We start from the raw sequence: 17,010 nt of genomic DNA, 5'->3' as shown, positions 1-17,010 counted from the left end.
CAAGGAGAGGCCCCCAGAGCTCGGGGAGCCCCCAGAACTGCAGAGGAAGCAGAGCTGGTCTCTGAGGAAGGTTCTCGCAGATGCTCCTGTCCTCCTGCCACTCCTTCCTCGGAACCCAGTCCTCCGTGCACCCCAGGCCCCCCACTCCCCGGGACCCCAACGCCCCACTCCAAACCCCTCCTCTACAGCATTCTCTCCTTCCAGTCGTAAAACACACCTGTGCCCTCCCCCCAACTCTTCCGCCCCCTCTACCCTTAGATACCGGTGCCCAGAGACGCGGCTGCAGGCCCAGAGGGTCTGTCGCCACAGACCCCTCAATACGCCACCCAGTGCTTCCTAGACTGTGTTCCAGGGCACCCTTGGGTTCCGAGACATGTCCCAGGGGTGACACTGGGGGCTGGAGGAGTTCATGAGCACAGCCCTAGAGCCCCTGTGCGGCTCATCACCATGACACGTCCATTCTTATCTGCTTACAGATAAGCTGTGCAGGTGCCCTCCTGCAGGTGGGCCCAGTGCACAGTCAGACACAGGGACAGAGAGGCCAGGGACGCCCCAGTCACACAGCTCAGGAGCAGCTCACCAGGACGCAGGTCTGTCTGACCCTGAGCATGAAGCTGCCCCAAGTTGCCCCTGGCTCAGCCACGGGGCAGGGCCAGGCTGAACAGAAAGGAATGGGAGGCTTCACCTCACGCCCCTCCCCAAACCCTCCTGCACCCAGGGGCCACGGAGGGAGGGACCGTCTGTCCTCGGGCCACCACTGCCGCTGCCTTGCCTGGTTACCTTGGCCCATAGGGCTGTGGATCTCTGCCAGCAGGCCCCTGGCATCAGGCCGGCCACCGGCCTCAGGTGTGTCCTCTCCCCACACCTGCCTCGGAGGCTGTAGGTGACTGTTGGCTGCCAAAGTTGCCTGCGGGGGTGTCTCATCCTGCTGTTCAGTGAGAAGGCTGTAAGGCAGCGCAGAGGGGCAGTGACTGCCTGCCCGGGCCTTGCCCCCCAGGGTCACCAGCCCTGACTAGAACACTCAACAAGTGGAACCACACGTGTCACATCCAGGGGATGGCCGAGGTCAGCAGCCAAGCAGTCAACACACGGGCGAACGAAGACAAAGCCTGTCCCTCCCCGCCCAGCAGCTCCCCAAGAAGGGCCCAGTGCCCCCCAATCGGGCCACTGCTGCGGGGCGACTAGGCACGGGCACAGAGCTGGGGCATGGTGGGAGGGAGATGTCCGCCTGTGCCCCAGTGCAGAGCAGGGCAGAGCACGGGCTCCATCAAGACTTCCGCATGGAGACTGACCACCAGTTTGTAGGGTGGCACCTGTGTGCGTGCAGGACCCACCTGAGCTCCAGGAGGCATGTAGGTCAGACGCCTGGACACCACACACCCAGACCCGCTGCCCTGCTCTGGGCACACAGCCGAGCAGCAAGAAACCGCCCCTATCGCAGCCTCAAGGCAGCGGCTAGTGGAGTAAGGCTGGCGGGTCTCCTGACTCCTTCTGGGTTTAAGGTCAACGCCTGCAGGGAGGCCTGCTCTAGCACATTCCACCACTTTCTCCCCTACAGCTTGGCACTACTTCTGTTCCCTCCCCCCCCAGGAACTTGCTACAACTGGGCACAGCTTGCTGCTGCCCCCAGGCTGGCCGTGAGTGCCTCCCCCTAATTCACACTCACATAAGAGGTGTGGACAGGGAGTGGAGTCAGAGGACCATCCTCAGAGCCTAGAAACCTCCGAAGGAGAAGGTGACTCAGGGGCTGGAGCTCCCACCTCGCTGGGGCAGGACCTGGTAGGTGCCTTTCCGCACCAGTGGGTCCTAGATGCAGGGCCCCACCTGGCCCCTGGAGCAAGGATGTGAGGACAGAGCAAGCAGGCTGAGCCCCAAGCCTGTCACTCCCCCTGGGAGCTGCCACGGGGCAGAACCAGGCTGAACAGAAAGGAATGGGAGGCTTCACTTCACGGCCCTGGAAAGGCATTTCACCCCTCCCCAAACCCTCCTGCACCCAGGTCTCAGGCCAGGAGCCCACAGCACCCTGGGGAGCAGAGCGTGGGGAGCAGCCCACAGGCACACGTTCCGGATGCACCGGGTCCCTGACCCACTCGGAGCTCCACAGAGCTTCTCTAGAACGAATGCAAGAACGAAGTTTACCTATTTCTCTGGGTGGAATCACCTCCAGCAAAACATTACAAGTCATCCTCTCAGGGGCGGGGTTACAGGAAATCTGGGGTCTCCCCTTGTATGTACACAGCTTTTCTGTTTTCTAACTTTCCAACAGTGACTATGCACCACTGGAGTGACGAGAAAAGCAAAGGAGACCCCTCCCAGCCATGTACCCCCAGGAGGATGGCTGACCCTCCAGCCAACCATGGGGTCCAGGCCTGCCACCTGCTTGGGGCGAGGTCCCCGCCCACCCCAGCCCTATAAATAAACAAGAGGGGGAGACAGCCTGGAAGTCTTTGCAAAGACCTGGGACCGGCAATCAATAGAGACGTGAATTATGGATCGGTCTGTTGCCGAGGTTTATTGGCAAAGCACTCAAGGAGGGAAGTTGAGTGGAGCTCAGGGCCCAGTGGGCGGGTGGGCGGCGACTCCCTTTCCTCGGGGAGGCGTGAACACGGGCCCCACGCGCTGGAAGAGGGCTGCTGGATGGTGATGGAGCCCCCAGGGGCAGGCCAGGGTCCCTGAGAAGGCTGCTCCTGGGGGGTGAGCCCCTTCCCAGGGGTGGGCGTGCCTCCCGCATCCTCACCTCCCCAGGTTCCTGCTTCTGGGGTGCTGCGATTAGAGTCTGGCAGGCAGCCCGCCCTGGGGGATGAAGCTGGCCACAGGGGTGGGGGTGGGGGCATTTATGAAGACGGAAGGGAAGGAGGCCCTCCCAGCACAGGAACGTCAGGAAGCTCTTGATGGGAAAAGCAGCGCGGCTGGTTCCCACAGTGAGGCTCCGGGTCCGGCGGTGCTGGCTGTCCTTCCACCCCCCGCCCCCAGGACTTGGCCTGGGCAGGGCCCTCATCCGCCACAAAAGGCCCCTTTTGCTGCAAACCAAGGCCAGTGGCCATGTGGCCAGGCCTGCAAGAGAAGGCCGAGCTGCCAGGGCTGGCAGAACAGCCCCATGCCAGCCTCGGAAAAGGGCACCTAAGCTGGGTGTGATGCACTGGCTGTCTCGCTGCCCTCGAGCCTGGCCCATCTACCCACTCTGTCTCATGGCACCCCACAGCAGCCCAGGGATGGTGGCACTCCTGTCCCCATTGAGCAGATGAGAAAATGGGCTCAGAGAGGGGAGGATCCCTAGCCACACGCCAGCCAGCAGCCCAGCTGGGGATGTGCCAGCACCTGCCTGTGCTCCTCCCCCTAGGCCAGGGCAGCTCTGGTCTCTGCCCATACCCCACGGGCCAGCGAGCCTGAGAAGGGTCCCCCCAGTGCCCCCAAACCCCCGCTTGGCAGGGCCAGGTGATGTAGGGCCCAGCGGCCACAGGCACCCTGGCTGCCCAGTGCAGGACAGGCTTCAAGGTGAGCACCAGCCAGGGCTGCCCCACGACCACTCACTGTGGGCCTTGTGGGCTCTCGGGGCTTCTCCAGGCGGGATGGCTGGGGTGGCTGCCAGGCCTGTGTGGCGTCGGGGGCCATGAGGAGCCCTTTGCAGGCCCCTCCAGCTGCTGGCTTGTCTCAGAGCCCTCTGTCCAGGCAGCTTTGACTTCGGGGCCGGAACCCTATGAGAAACAGCGCAGGGTGAGCAGGCGTGGGCACCTCCTGTCCATCTCCTCTCAGGAAAAGGGGGTGGCGGGCTTTACGTGGCAGCCACTGCACGGCGGTGGGTGGCAGGGTGTACAGTGTGCTCCCGCAAGTGGGCACCGGGCTGAATCAAGCGGTCCTAGACTCACAGGAGCCTTAAACCCTGGTGCTAACAGTCCCCTGACAGGTGTAGACATGAGGCCAGAGCGGAGGAATCGCTGGCCGGCACCCAAGGCCGTGCTCTGGGACCGGGCAGTGTGGGTTCCCTCTCCTGCAGGCTGGCCTGGGGCAGGCAGCACACACCCTGGCGGTCATCCCGCAGAGCGACTGCTCACCTACAGCGGGTGCTTCATAGAACCCCGGTCATTCCCGCCAGGTGAGACTGTCGGCACCCCAACTTACAGAGGAGATGCTCAGGCTGGGACAGCTGCCCCACCCCACGTCCACAGAGCCTCCTGCATGTGATAGCGGGCGGGACGGGGAACCGGAGCAAGGACGCCCTTGCTGCTCGGGGTCCCCCAAGGGCTGGCCTCTCTGGGAGCCCCAGGCCATGCTCTCCTTCCTGCTCCAGCCCCCACCAGCCCTGCAGGGCCCCCTCCTCCACCACTGCGCCCACCTGCTGAGTAAGGCCCTGGCCCCCCACTCTAGCCTCACTGCCCTCCTTCTTGCTGGGCTCCCCACCTCCACCTCCAGGCCCGGCGCCCCTGCCACCCCCACAGGGGTCTGGCTCCTCCCCCAGGGCCGCCTTGTCCAGGAAACCTCCTTGGCCCCCAGCAGGTGGCTGCCCCTCCATCTGCACCCCTCCAGAGTCCCTTTCCACCCTGGGTCACAGGTGTTTTTACAAGGGACTTGCACATTCCCACGAAGCAGCCAGGTGACAGTGTTGCCTGGCCGCTGCCCAAGCCTCCAGCCCATGTGGCAGCGCCCACCTGAGGCAGCCCGGTCCGGGCCAGAAGCTCCTGCTGCAGGCTGGCCACGGACCTCTGCACGGAGAGGAGGTCCCTCTGATGCTGCAGGGGCCACTTGCTCTCCTGGTGGGAGAACGGGTGAATGGCCCACAGGTATGGGCTTTCCCACCGAAGCAGCCACAGGAGAAAACGGCAGCAGGACCCCCACCCCCGCACAGAGGCAAACGGTGGGGGTGTCTGGGGGGACAGTGGCTCTGGCACTGTGGGGGGCCTCCCTCTGTCCCTCCAGATGCCCCTGTGCTTCTCACCCTGCTCGCCCACGATGCCCCCATGCACTTTGGCTCCACTTGGGTTTGCCAACAGGAGGCTCCAGCAGGAGGGAAGGTGGGGTACTCATCCCCCAGGCCCCCTGGCACAGGCTGGCCACACCCCTGCCCTCTCCACGCAGCCCTCCCTCTCTCTGGGTTCCAGGCATGGTCCTAAGCCCCTGGAACTCGTCCCTTTGTTAAACTGTCCCCGACTGTCCTTTGTTCACTGCTGCGTCTCTGACAGCACAGCCCTTGGCAGAGCCACCTTGCCCAGAGCACACGTTCCCCTCGGGTCTTGGCCCCCCACTCTGGGAGGTGGCAGCCTTTATGGGTCAGCTGAGGACACCGAGGCTCGGCAGAGCTGCGTCTCTCACCCCTGCCCCAATCTCCACCACAGGGTCTCCACCTACAACAAAGGACCCCGGGTTCAGGCAGTCCTTCCTGCCACTGGCCGGCTCCAGACCCTCTAGCCAGGGCTGGCTGTCAGGTGGGAGCCTGGGGCAGGCCCCCGCAGAGCCTGTTCCCTTGGCCACCTTCATAGCTTTTGATAACTGGGCCTGCTTCCAAGCCCTGTTCACAGTTCACTGGTCTGGGTGTGCCCTGCAGACAGTGTCACTTGTATTTTTCTGTTTCTCCACGCCCTGGAGAACACTTGGATCTTGGCCTGGGTCTTGTCCCATTGCCCCCTCTGCCTGGAATGCCCCAGGCCCTCCACTCACCTCCCGGTCCACACAGTCCATCCAGGGCCGAGGTTAGGAGCCTGGACTTTCCGTCAACCCAGAGTCTAGCACTGCCCCTAACTCCCCGGCCGAGGGTTCCCAAGCAAGCCAAGCCCCCCATTCCCCGAGCCTCAGTTTCTTCCTCTGTACAAAGGGTGTTAACACTAGCCTCCACACTACAGCATGTTGGGAGACTGAAATGAGAGGACGCCAGCACAGTGGCCCCCGACCCCCTTTTCCAGATGAGGAAATTGGGCTCAGAGAGGCTGGGAATCCCCTCCGAGGTTATGCACCCTGACCCTGGCCAGTGCTGGCTGTGCTAAATCCTCCTGCAACCCCGAGAAACACACACTGCTGTTATTCTCCCTTCAATGAAGCCCCGAGAGGCCGAACCACTCTGCGGAAGCCACAGGAGCCAGGACGGCAGGGCCGCGCTCCATCCAACCACACTGCCCCCTTGGGCCCCAGGATGCTCCCATGTACTGCAGGGTCCTGAGCGGCCCTAAAGGGTGGTGAGGGCTCGAGCATTCTCAAGCTGTGGTGTGGGATGTTCACATTCCCAGCAAGAGGGCGGCAGGACCACCTCAGGGTCGGCTGCTCACCCACCCACCAGGGTCAAGCCAGCCCTTACCTGCTCCTGCTCAAGGGTGCTGAGGGCCTGCTGCTGCTTCTCTGCCAAGGCCACCAGCACAGCATCGTTTCCTTTGCTGCCCAGCCACCTGGGGGAGGGGGCAGGATCAAGGTCGACCCGAGTCCGGTAAGTGGATGTGAAAAACCACAGACATCTGTCTGGCTGGCCAGTGGACCCAGGATGCCCTCTCCCACAGCAGGCTCTGGGAGGAGGAGGCCACGTGTAGGCAGGCTGGGGGAGTCCAGGGGGACTGGTCGCCCCAGCCCAGACTGTCACTCTTTCTACCTGCGCCCCCCACCCCCGTCACAACCACTTTTGGGCCTGAGAGAGGAAGGGAGGGCAGTGCCCCCGACCCTGGAGCCCCAGCTGGGCCTGAGGGCCCTTTGGGGAAGGAGGCTGGGGCCATGATGGAGCAAAACACCCACAGCCCAGCATGCTGGTAAACCGCAGGTGAGGATCTTAACCAGAATCATCATTTTGGAGGCCGATGCGGGAACATCAAGCAGCTTTAAAACAATGCATTCTCACTGACACGGCAATTCCACCTCTAGGAATTACCTTAAGAAGTTAGGTCACGGAGGGTCAGGTCTAATGACACAAAGCTAGAAGCAATGGGAGGGCCCAGCTATGGGGCTGGCTAAAGGATCTGGATGGGTCTGCGCTGGGGCCCTGGATGCTGCAGCGGTGACGGAGGAACGCGGAAAGGTTCTCTTGACGTTTAAGCGAGAACTCGTTACAAACAGTTTGCGTGCGTGTCTATTTCGAACGTTGTTTAAACAGCCACATGTGTTCCTCCCTCGACACGAGCTGGCCAGACAGACTGGCAAGCGGCCGAGACTATCTCGGAGAGCTGGGACTGCAGGTGGCTTTAATGGATTTATTTTTGGTACTTCACTGCCTTATCTAACTTTCTGCAAACACCCATCATTACTTGGGTCAGGACAATGTGTTCCCAGCGATGCTGTCAGAAGCGGGATCCCGTTGCAGGACGGCCCAGGGGCGGGGCCTGAGCGGGGCGGCTCCCCCCCCTCCCCGCCCCCGCCGGCGCGGTGCGCATGCGCTCACCCTCGCTGACGCTCCAGCCAGTCCAGCTGGGCCCTCATCGCCTCGAGCGCCTTCTGGCGCAGGCGCAGCTGCCTGATGTGGCGCTGCGCGCGCAGCTCCTCCTCCCGCAGGCTCTGCTGGAGCATCTGGAGTGTGAAGCGGCTGAAGGCCCCGGGCGTGGTCCTCTGGGGCCCCTCCGGGCTCCTCTGGGGCGGGGCAGACCGACCGGGCCGCGTCACCACCGCTGAGCTTCCAGGCTGCTCCTGGGACCGGCCTCCCTCCATAGGAGGAGCACCCAGTCGGGGGTGGGGGCGGCGCGGGAGGAGGCCACCGCCTCTAGGAAGCCCTCCTGGACTGCCCATCCCACTCATCCCTTTGTCGTGTCCCCCTTTCCCCCAGCGGGGTACCCCCCTCCGACTGTGAGGTCCAGAAGGCAGGGCGAGGTCCTTATCATCTTGGCCTCGTGCCCAGCCCTGGGATCCCGGCCAGGCACCTGCTTGTGCTCTAGAGGGTCCGGGAAAGGGTGGGCTACCCGCCTTGAAATGCGTAACCTGGGCGGCGGAAGCTAACCCTGCCCGAAGCAGCCTCTTGAAATGCCTGCCCTCACCTACCACCGGGGGTGGGAGGAAGGGGCTTGGGCAAATGTTAATTGGAAAAATGGGTGATGCCCATGGCAGGGAGAGCCTCCCCCAGCTCAGGACCCACAGCAGAGACCCCCTGGGTGCAGGCTCCCAGAGAGGTAGGTCCCAGCACCTGATGGCCTCCAGCAGCTGAGGGGGAATTTAGGTCTAATCTGCTGTGGGTGCCTCCCCTGGACCCCACTCCTATAGGGGACCTCTCTCTGTACCTGGTGGGTGGAGTTGTCCCAAGGGTAGAGCCTGGCGGGGGTCAGCTGGGTGGTGGCTTGGTCTGGCCTCCCTTCCTGCATGAGCTCTGAGGACAGAAAGCAGGCCATGGTTGGGGCACATAGGGGTTCTGAGCAGCCTCAGGTCACACAGGGGTTCCATGGGCCTTTTCTCCAGGAGGGCCTCACAAAGGTAGGATGTCTGGGGCGGTTTAATGCCCCCCACATACACACAGCTTCACACCAAATCTTCCCAAGGCGGAGGCAGAAGGAACCATCTGTCCTTTTCCTGGTATGAAATCCCAGGTGTGAACCCCCTGACCAGGCAAATACCAGACCCAAGGCAGAGGGACTCAGGAATGACTTAGTCCTGTTGCTTCACTTCCACAAAAGGAGAAACTGAGGCCCAGAGAGAGAGAAGGATCTGTTCGAGGTCCAGCACCAAGCAGGCGGGGTGACAGCAGAGCCCGAATTCCCAGCTTAAGCAGCTCCCTTGCCGCTGACCTCTGCTGGCCACCCTGCAGTGCTGAGTGTGATGGAAAAGGGACCCTATACTTTTAAAAATGTCATTTGAGGACTTACACTTCCCCCCAAGAGAGAGTAAAGGGATTGGATTGTGGATTTACTGTCCCACTGAAACAAAAACTTAAAAAAACAACTAAACAAAAAAGTACGAATGTATATGTATACCTACATACACAAATATTCACACAGACACATAGATGAAAGAATGGTTTTCCAGACACTGGACCTCAGGCACCATAGCACAGCGATGCACAGCGATCCCTGAGAGATGGAAAACAAATGAGGTGAGACCTCTGATTTCCACAGCTTGCTGCCTGGAGAGAGTTTCTAGGCTGCAGTGCAGGGAGGGGGAGCTGAGGCAGAGGCTGGCAGACCCCCTGGGTAAAGAAGATGGAGCTGAGAGTCTGGAGAGACCAAGGCAGCTAGAGCTCGTGGGATGGAGCAGCAGAGAGGAGAGAGCCACACAGAGAGAACCCAGGAGATCTGTGGGATGTCTCCCTTAAGCCTCCGCGATCAGTGATCACATGTAGGTGATAGGGTAAAAAGCATCCAGAAGGAACAGGAGGGTGGGACTTATGCTGGTCTCCACTAGCCCGGCTGCGAAATCTCATGATTCACGGGTCTTAGGGCAGAGTGCACATAAGGTCCTGCTTTGGTCCCAGCCAGAGCCCTGCTCTGAATCCGCCTAACAGATCAAAAGCAGGACCTGGAAGGATCAGCCAGCTTCCGAGTAACTGCTTCCCGGAACAAAGCTTCTGACTGTGCATGTGGGAACCTGCACATCTAGCGCCCAACAAGGGGAGCTTCGCAGCATCCAGCAGGTGTGTGGAAAGCAGGAAACATGACCCACAGTGAGAATAATCGATCAACTAGCAGAGAAAGACATTTAGAGTTTTTATAGCGTATTCCATATGTTTGAAAAGTTAAGCAGAATCATGGAGGATATAAAAAATGTCCAAATGGAACTTTTAGAGATGAAAACTAAAACATCTGAGATGAAAGACACTTGATGGGATTAACAGCAGATTAGACGTTGCAGAAGAAAAGATTAATGAACTTGAAGACATAGCAATAGAAACTATGTGAAAGAAACACAGAGACGGAAAAAGCATCCCCCCAAAAAAGGTCAGAGCTTTTTGAGTTCACAGCTGCAAGTGGCCCGATGTTCAGGCCTAACATACATATATGTATGTGTCTCCATATGTGTATGTATACATACGTGTATACATACAGTTAAAAGATCTTTGAGTCTTTAACAACAATGTATCGTGGAATTTATAAAATACAAAAAGTAAAATGCATGACAACAGCATGGAAGTCCAGAAAAGGAGAAACTGGGGTGTTGGAAGAGCCGTCTGGAGGCGAAGTGGCAGACCGTCCCTGGAAGGTAGACCGCATGTACCATGAATCCAGGCAACCACCAGATACCAGTTACGGCACAGAAGCCAACCACAGAGATAGAATCATAAAAGAAAACTTGTTTAACAAAAGGAGGCAGAAAAAGAGAAAGAAGGGAACAAAAGATAGATGAGACAAAGGAAAACACAGAGCAAGATGATCGACTCAAACCTGCCCATCGGGATAATCGTGTTAAACGCACACGGCGCAAGGCTCCGATGGAAACGCAGAGATCGCCAGATCGGATAAGGGAAAACATAGCCAGACCCAGCTCTCCGCCGCCTACAGGAGCGCGTTTGAAATACGAAGACACAACTAAGTTAGGAGGAGGAGAGGGGAGGACACGCCACATGAACACCAGTTACAAGAAAGCTGGAGCAGCCAGATTAGTGTCACACAGTGGATTTCAGAGCAGAGCGTATTGCCGGGGTAGAGAGGGTTATTCATAATGACATATGAGAAAGGGGCAACGCATCAGCACAGAATAATCCTGAATGTTTATGTGCTGATGTCAGAGCCTCAGAAGAAGGAAGAAGAGCTAAGAACTGCAAGGGGAAATAGACAAATCCACAGTTACGGTGGCTGCTTCAGCACCCTGTCTCAAGAATTGACAGGAAAATCCAGAGGATACGGTAGGTTTGAACAACACTCCATCCAACGGCAGCAGCAAACCCAGCAAACCCATTCTTTTTAAGAGCACCTGGAACATCCACCAAGATAGGCCAGATTCTGGGAAAAACCCCAGTTTCACGCAGAGTCATATGAAAATGCTTTATGAGCATGATGAAATTAAACTAGGAGTTCATGACAGGAGCAGCGAAGTGACCAGCTCACAGCCTGCCAACACCAGCTCTGCCGAGGGCTGGAGGCTCTGGGAGGGTTTAAGGCCATCCCTGCAGGGCCCCTATTTGCCAACACGGGACACACAATCAGGGGAGTTGGCCCGGATATTTACGGGCCAGGCACTTGAGAGGCCTCAGGGAAAACCACTCAGGGAGGGAGCAGGCCCACTGGTGGGCCTGGAAGAGCGGAGGATCCCCTGCTCCAGGAAGGGGCTGAGACAGGCTGTAACCAGAGCTTCAGGGAGATGGGGACGGCCACCCTGGGGGTCTGCTAGGAGCAGGGCTGGAGGCGCTGAGGCCGCCTCTGCCCCAGAGCAGGGTGCGCAGGGCTGGAGGACACCCCCATGCTCTTCTCTACTCGGCCACGGCCCCTGGGATTGGGCTGTTACACGGAGCATGTCACTGAAAGCTTTCTTGCTGAGATCCAGGCTCACTGTCCCCCAGGTCAGTGTGTGTGGGGACTTGCTGGCTCAGTGGGTGCCCACCCTGCCCTTACAAGCAGGAGGCAGTGTTCCCGAAGGTCAGTCACACGGTTCTGGCATCAGATAGACTTAGTTTCAAATCCCGGTTCTGCCCTCACCGTGTGGCCTTGGGCAAGTCACCCCTCACTGGGGGCCTCTCTGTTGTGAGCCTGACTCAGGTACCCCCTCGGGGTCCGTGCAGGGAGGTGCTCCGGGCACAGGTGAAGCACCTGGGGTGGCGTGAGGACACTCACCTGCAGAAGCTGACTTGCCTGCGGGACTCTCCCGCCCTTCCTCGGGGCCCCGGGAGGGCACAGCGTCGTCTCCGCCCAGGGCGGGGTGTGATCTGCCGGGTGAGAAAGCGCCGAAGACTCCCAGCTCCCGCCGCACCAGCCCTGACGCCTGTCCGAGACCCCCACCGGCTCCCTTCTACGTTGGGAGGGGCCGTGGGCCCCCGCCCTGGACCCAACCTGGGTCTAGCTGTCATGCTGCTCCGAGGGGTCGTCAGCTCCGGGTCCCCAGACTCCCGTGGCCGCTCAGGCTCTGACGCCGTTTCCAGCCGGGCCTGGGTGGAGTGTTTCTCCATCAGCAGCTGTGAGCACAGGAAGGCGGCATGCTTGTGGAGGACGAACGAGGCAGCCTCACAACCAGGGGGCCAGGCCGGGTCCCTGGGAGGAGCCCGAGGCCAGGCAGGTCTCCAACTTAAGGGACCTCGTTTGTCCAACCTCCACGGGGGGCCAACAGCCCCCTCCCCGGCCACCAGAGAGAGCCAAGCATGGCAGTGGGGGGAGAGTGGCAGGTGCCCAGCAGATCAAGGACACAAAACAGAGTCACTTCTCAGAAGGCTTGTCACATCCAAGCAGACCACAGACAGCGGCCTCCTGGTCCTCACCCACTAGCCCTAGGCTTGGTGCCGTCTTCCCCTTTGTGGAGCGGTGCTGCCCCACTGCCTGACCAGCAAGTGCTGCCTATCTGATGGACTCAACGATGCCAGCACAAGGGGCTGGGCAGAGGCGGGCTCAGACGTGGGTCCCCTTCCCTTCCGATCAGCACCCACACACCTTGGCTGTGAGCTCCAGTGGAGAGCCTGCAGCTCAGATGCCAACAGCCCGGGACACAGGACACTCAGACAGTCATCTGTGCCCCCAGCCAGGTGCCCCCAGGACATAAGCAGGCCAAAACATCCTGTTTCTGCTTTGAAATGAGTGTCCTTGCGTAGCCTGTTGAGACGGCCCCTAGCAGGCAGAGCACTCTGCTCTTCGGCGGGGGGTGGGGGGAGGCAGAGCCCCCCTTCAGTCGGCGGCACATCTGCAGCCTCCCCAGCTTCACCCTCCTCAAAGGCAGGCGGCCCCCATGCCGCGAGGCGGGCCTTAGGCTCAGCGGGCGGGAGGGGCTGCGCTGGCCCTTGGCGGGGAGCGGCGCCTGCTCGGGAGGGCCCTCGGAGGGCCTCTGACCTGCAGCCGGTGTTTGAAGAGCAGCTCATCCAGGGCCTTCTGCGTCTCTTGGACTTCCAGCTTCGCCCGCTGCCGCAGCAGGGCCAGTGCCCGCTCCTGCTTCTGCTGCTCCAGCTGCAGGGGGGGCCTGAGCCTCAGGATTCTTGGAGGCCCAGGCGGGCTGCCCCCCATGACTCCCCGGCAAGCCCTCAGCTGGAGAGGGCAGGTGGGTGCCCTCCCAAGGACCCCACACATGGCGGGCCCTCCCTCCAGCCCGCCGACTTGCTCCCCGCTCTCGCCAGCCTCCCCCGCCTCTAATTCGACAACTCCCTGCGTTGGAGCCTCTTCTGCTCAGCCTCAGGGGGACAAGGGCTGCTCCCAGCTCACCCAAAACAGAATAGGCCTAAAGGGACACAGCTGTCATCAGCCGGACAGGACAGGGGTGGACACACCTTCAGTGACTCGAGAAAGTGCAGGAACTTCTGCTGGATGTCGGCAAGGTGACCGGAACGCAGCCCGCCAGGCTCCCACTCTCCTGCAGAAACCATGGAGAAGCGGGCAGTGAGCGGCCTGGGGCCCCCTCGGGCCCCCCTTGCTGGGCACAGAGGGAGGAGTCCAGGGGCTGGGGCTGGGCTGGCCTCCAACCACAGCCAGCCCTCTGTGGAGGGGCCGCAGAGGCAGAAGGAGACAGATGGCTGCGGCATCACCTCGACCTCCCCCAGGGGCTCGTTCTGCCAGACCCTTGGCCACACTCCCCCCCAGGAGCCACGGCCGAGTGTGCAGAGACGACGGCGGCTGAGAACAAGGACTTTGCCACCAGACAGACCTCAGCTAGGCCTGCATTCACTGGGTGGGCTAGGCCTGCGTTTACTGGGTGGCCTGGAGCAGGTCACTAGCTCACCGGAGCCTCGGCGGGGGGTCATTGGGGGGGAGCTAGGGGTAACATGCGCAGAGAGGTGCAGGCTGAGGGCTCCTTGGGGTCTCTGGGATTGTTCCAGAGAGTCACTGTGGAAACCTCACCCCCCAGGATGGGGAAGTCCCCAAGGGCAGCCCAGAGACTTTTTCCCTTTGGTGGCCCCGAGGGCCCAGCTTGCACTCTGCACACAGCTGATGCTCCTTGGCCCCATGGAGGCTGCCTCTAGGGGTGACGCCATGGTGGGGGCGGGGGGGGTGGCCAGTGTGCTCCTGCTCCTTTCTCACCCCACCCTCCAGCTTCTCTGCCTGGGTCCTGGTGAGAGCAGGCAGAGGAGGGCACGGAGCATGGTGGGCTCACTCTCAGGGCCCAGCTCCCAGTCTGAATGGCGAAGCCCTCTTGAGGACCCCTTGGATAGGCTGGTGAGTATGCAGAGAGAACAGCGTTCTCTCCCTGCACTCTCCTTCCCAGAACAGAGCAGTTCAGCTCTCCACGCTAAAGCAGTTAAAGAGCTGTGAACAACAGCTAAACCAGTTCCTGGGCACTTCCCTGGCAGCTGAGAGAACACTAGCACCGAGCCAGGGGAGAAGCCAGGCTCCGGATGCCTGGGGTGTACTGAACGCTCAGTGATGTGAGCAGTGCTCCCTCCCTCCCTCCTCCCAGCTACCTGGCCCCCACAGGAAATGACAGCACTTTTAGGAACTGGTTTCAAGTGTCTGTTCTGAGCTGAAGTTTCCTCGAGAAGGGAAAAACCCTCCCTTGCTTTTGTTTTGTGGCCCTCGAGAGAGGCTGGAGCCAGAGAAGGTGCCCAGTCCGCCACCAGCCCCGCCAGCCTGAGTTCCCACTCATTAGGCTCTCAAGAGCTCCAGAGGCCCGAGGCCCCAGCCCTCGGCTGAGGAAGGGCATTCCTGGTCATCTCTGGCCGTGCCAGCACCCCGACAGGTCTCCAGGGAGACACAGCTGCGTGCCTCTGAGCACTGACCGTGACCCAGGAGAAAGCAGGCTGACCCCAAGATAGGCCCGGCCCTGGCCTGCCAAGCTGCTGGCAGCCCCCAGAGACTGCCGGAGTCACCCGCTGAGCAGAGGACAGCACTGGTCTCGCTCCAAACTCCTCTAATGACAACTGGGGAGGAGCCCCAAGAATCCAGCACCATAGCCGCCCGAAAGCACCCAGCAGCTCAGGAGCCAATGGGGTGAGGTAATGAGTGCTCAGCAGGTGGAAGTTGTTATTGTTGCCAATGCTGCTGCTGCTGCTGCTGAGGATGATGATGACAACCGCGTACGTTCTCAGTTATAGGGCTGAGGCCGGAAGAATCACGGCCTCAAGTCCGAATGAAGCTGACAGACACCCGCCCTGGCGGGAGAGCCTTGTCTCAGGCGAGGGCTTCGCCATCCCACACGGCAGCCGGCAGACACACGTCCCGTTTACGTCTAAGCTTACAAGGAGAGGAAATGTAAAATTCCACTCTTCGGTCACATCAGCCATGTTTCAATGGCTAGACAGCCACGTGTAGTTGGTGCTACCATACTGGATAGCCCGGAATTTAGAACATCCCTCTCATCACAGAAAGTCCAGTTAGACAATAATGCTAGATGTTGGAGTCTAGAAAGTTCTATCGGACAACTCTGTGCGAGATGTTGGAGTCTAGAAGATTCTGTTGGACAGCACTGGTCTAGGTGTTTGAGTCTAGAAAGTTCTATTAGACAATCTTGTGCTACATGTTTGAGACTAGAAAGTTCTATAGGACAGCGCTGGTCTAGATGTTTGAGTCTAAAAAGTAAGTTCTGTAGGACAGCGCTGGTCTAGATGTTTCAGCCTAGAAAGCTCTACTGGACAGCAGACCCAAGCACAGGGAAGGCGGGTGGAGGGACTTGGCACAGCCAGCCAGCAGTGGTAGCAGTTAATGGCACCACAGAGGCTGTCCTCACAGCCGACTGGCTCTGTCTTAACTCCCTGGGTCCTCACATCACCCCATTTGACAGATGGGGGAAGCCAATGGTCAAGAGGCGCTGGGGCTGCCTGGGCTCTCCCAGCTTTCAGGAACATACAGCTGTGCCCAGGTTCCTGGCAGCTGCTCCAGCTGCCATCAGACCAGCCCTGGAGAAGGTCTTCAGGCAGCCAAGGGCCCAGGTGTGGACGCAGTGGAGAGAGGGGCTGTCCCCACTGTCCCCTGAAGCTGCCAAAGCAGGTGGCTCCCGGGACCGCACCCCTACCTTGCTGCAGGGTGCCCCTGGCGGAGCCTCCACGGGGGCTCTGGCATCGTGGCCCCCACAGTAGGCAGGCCACCCAAGATGGAGGAGCCACCGCTGCTGCTCGTCTCCGCAGGGATGTCAGTGGGGTTGCAGGTAGGGAGAGGGCTGCCCCCTGCGAGGGGAGGGCCAGAGCCTGACCCCTCTGCAGGATCCTGGCCAGGAGGCGGCCACCCAGCTGTGGTCAGCAATTGCCCTGGACCCTCCCAGCGGCTGGCTGGCCCCCTGCTCAGGCAGCCTTCCAGAAGCACAGAGTTGGGGGGTACAGAGCACTGGCATCCAGGTCTGAGCCCTGGTCCCAGCCCATCCCTGGGTGCCCCCAGGCACATCACTGCCCATCTCTGGGCCGCACTTCCTCAGGCGAGGGGGAGCTGGAAGCTCCAGCTGGGCATCTACCCGCTTCCGGTGGATTCTCTTCCTTGGCACTGATCGCTGTGGACCTGAGGTGCTGTGCATTGTCACTTGTGCATCTTCTGACCACCCGCCCCACCCCCCCATAAAGGCAGGCACCTTGAGGGTGGGGTCTGGTCTCGGGTTAGTGCCAGGCACAACAGGTGCCCGGCAAGTATGTGTCAAATGAGGGAGGGAGGAGTGAGTGTCCTGGGGGGCTGCTGAGGCTCCTGGCCCCTTGGGAGACTGGGAGAGGCAGAGCCCAGGCCGGGCTCCCACTGCAGCCCCACCGCAGGCTGGGAGAGTCCCCCAGAGTGAGAGGCAAGGGAGGGAGAGAGACTAGGTGTGGGATGGGGGTGACTCAGACCCCTCCTCCCTCAGAGGCCTGGGTGAGCCCGACAGGCCCCTTCCACACACTCACACACATGCACGTATGTCCACAGCTCACCCACACCCCCGGGGTGGACTCAAGGAGGCCTGCGGGAGTGTTTTTGCAGCCCACAGAGGGCTCTTGCCGCCAGCCCTGAAACAGGCCCCTCTGCCCTGCCTGGCCTGGGGCCCTGCGTCTGCCAGGGAAGCCGCTCCTCCGGGAAGGGCCCGCCATACTCCAGCTGCCCCGTGGTGGAA

The 17,010-nt window shown here is 60.6% G+C and overlaps 1 protein-coding gene across 1 annotated transcript in view; it reads right to left on the bottom strand.

The window, feature by feature from the left end:
* The window catches only part of CCDC187 (coiled-coil domain containing 187), a 65,801-nt gene that overhangs the window by 8,809 nt on the left and 39,982 nt on the right, over positions 1–17,010 (bottom strand). The window contains exons 12-21 of the mRNA XM_046680971.1: positions 13,283–13,365; positions 12,852–12,965; positions 11,868–11,989; positions 11,652–11,743; positions 8,175–8,260; positions 7,349–7,533; positions 6,284–6,371; positions 4,647–4,748; positions 3,532–3,695; positions 781–944 (exon numbers count right to left, since the gene is read on the bottom strand). Of these exons, the coding sequence (XP_046536927.1) occupies positions 781–944; positions 3,532–3,695; positions 4,647–4,748; positions 6,284–6,371; positions 7,349–7,533; positions 8,175–8,260; positions 11,652–11,743; positions 11,868–11,989; positions 12,852–12,965; positions 13,283–13,365 (1,200 nt within the window). The remainder of the gene's footprint in view (positions 1–780; positions 945–3,531; positions 3,696–4,646; positions 4,749–6,283; positions 6,372–7,348; positions 7,534–8,174; positions 8,261–11,651; positions 11,744–11,867; positions 11,990–12,851; positions 12,966–13,282; positions 13,366–17,010) is intronic.

This window comes from Equus quagga, chromosome 1 (assembly GCF_021613505.1).
Source record: "Equus quagga isolate Etosha38 chromosome 1, UCLA_HA_Equagga_1.0, whole genome shotgun sequence".
Lineage (NCBI taxonomy): Eukaryota > Metazoa > Chordata > Mammalia > Perissodactyla > Equidae > Equus > Equus quagga.
Note: the sequence above shows the minus strand (reverse complement) of the source record. Positions and strands in the feature narration are given on the sequence as shown.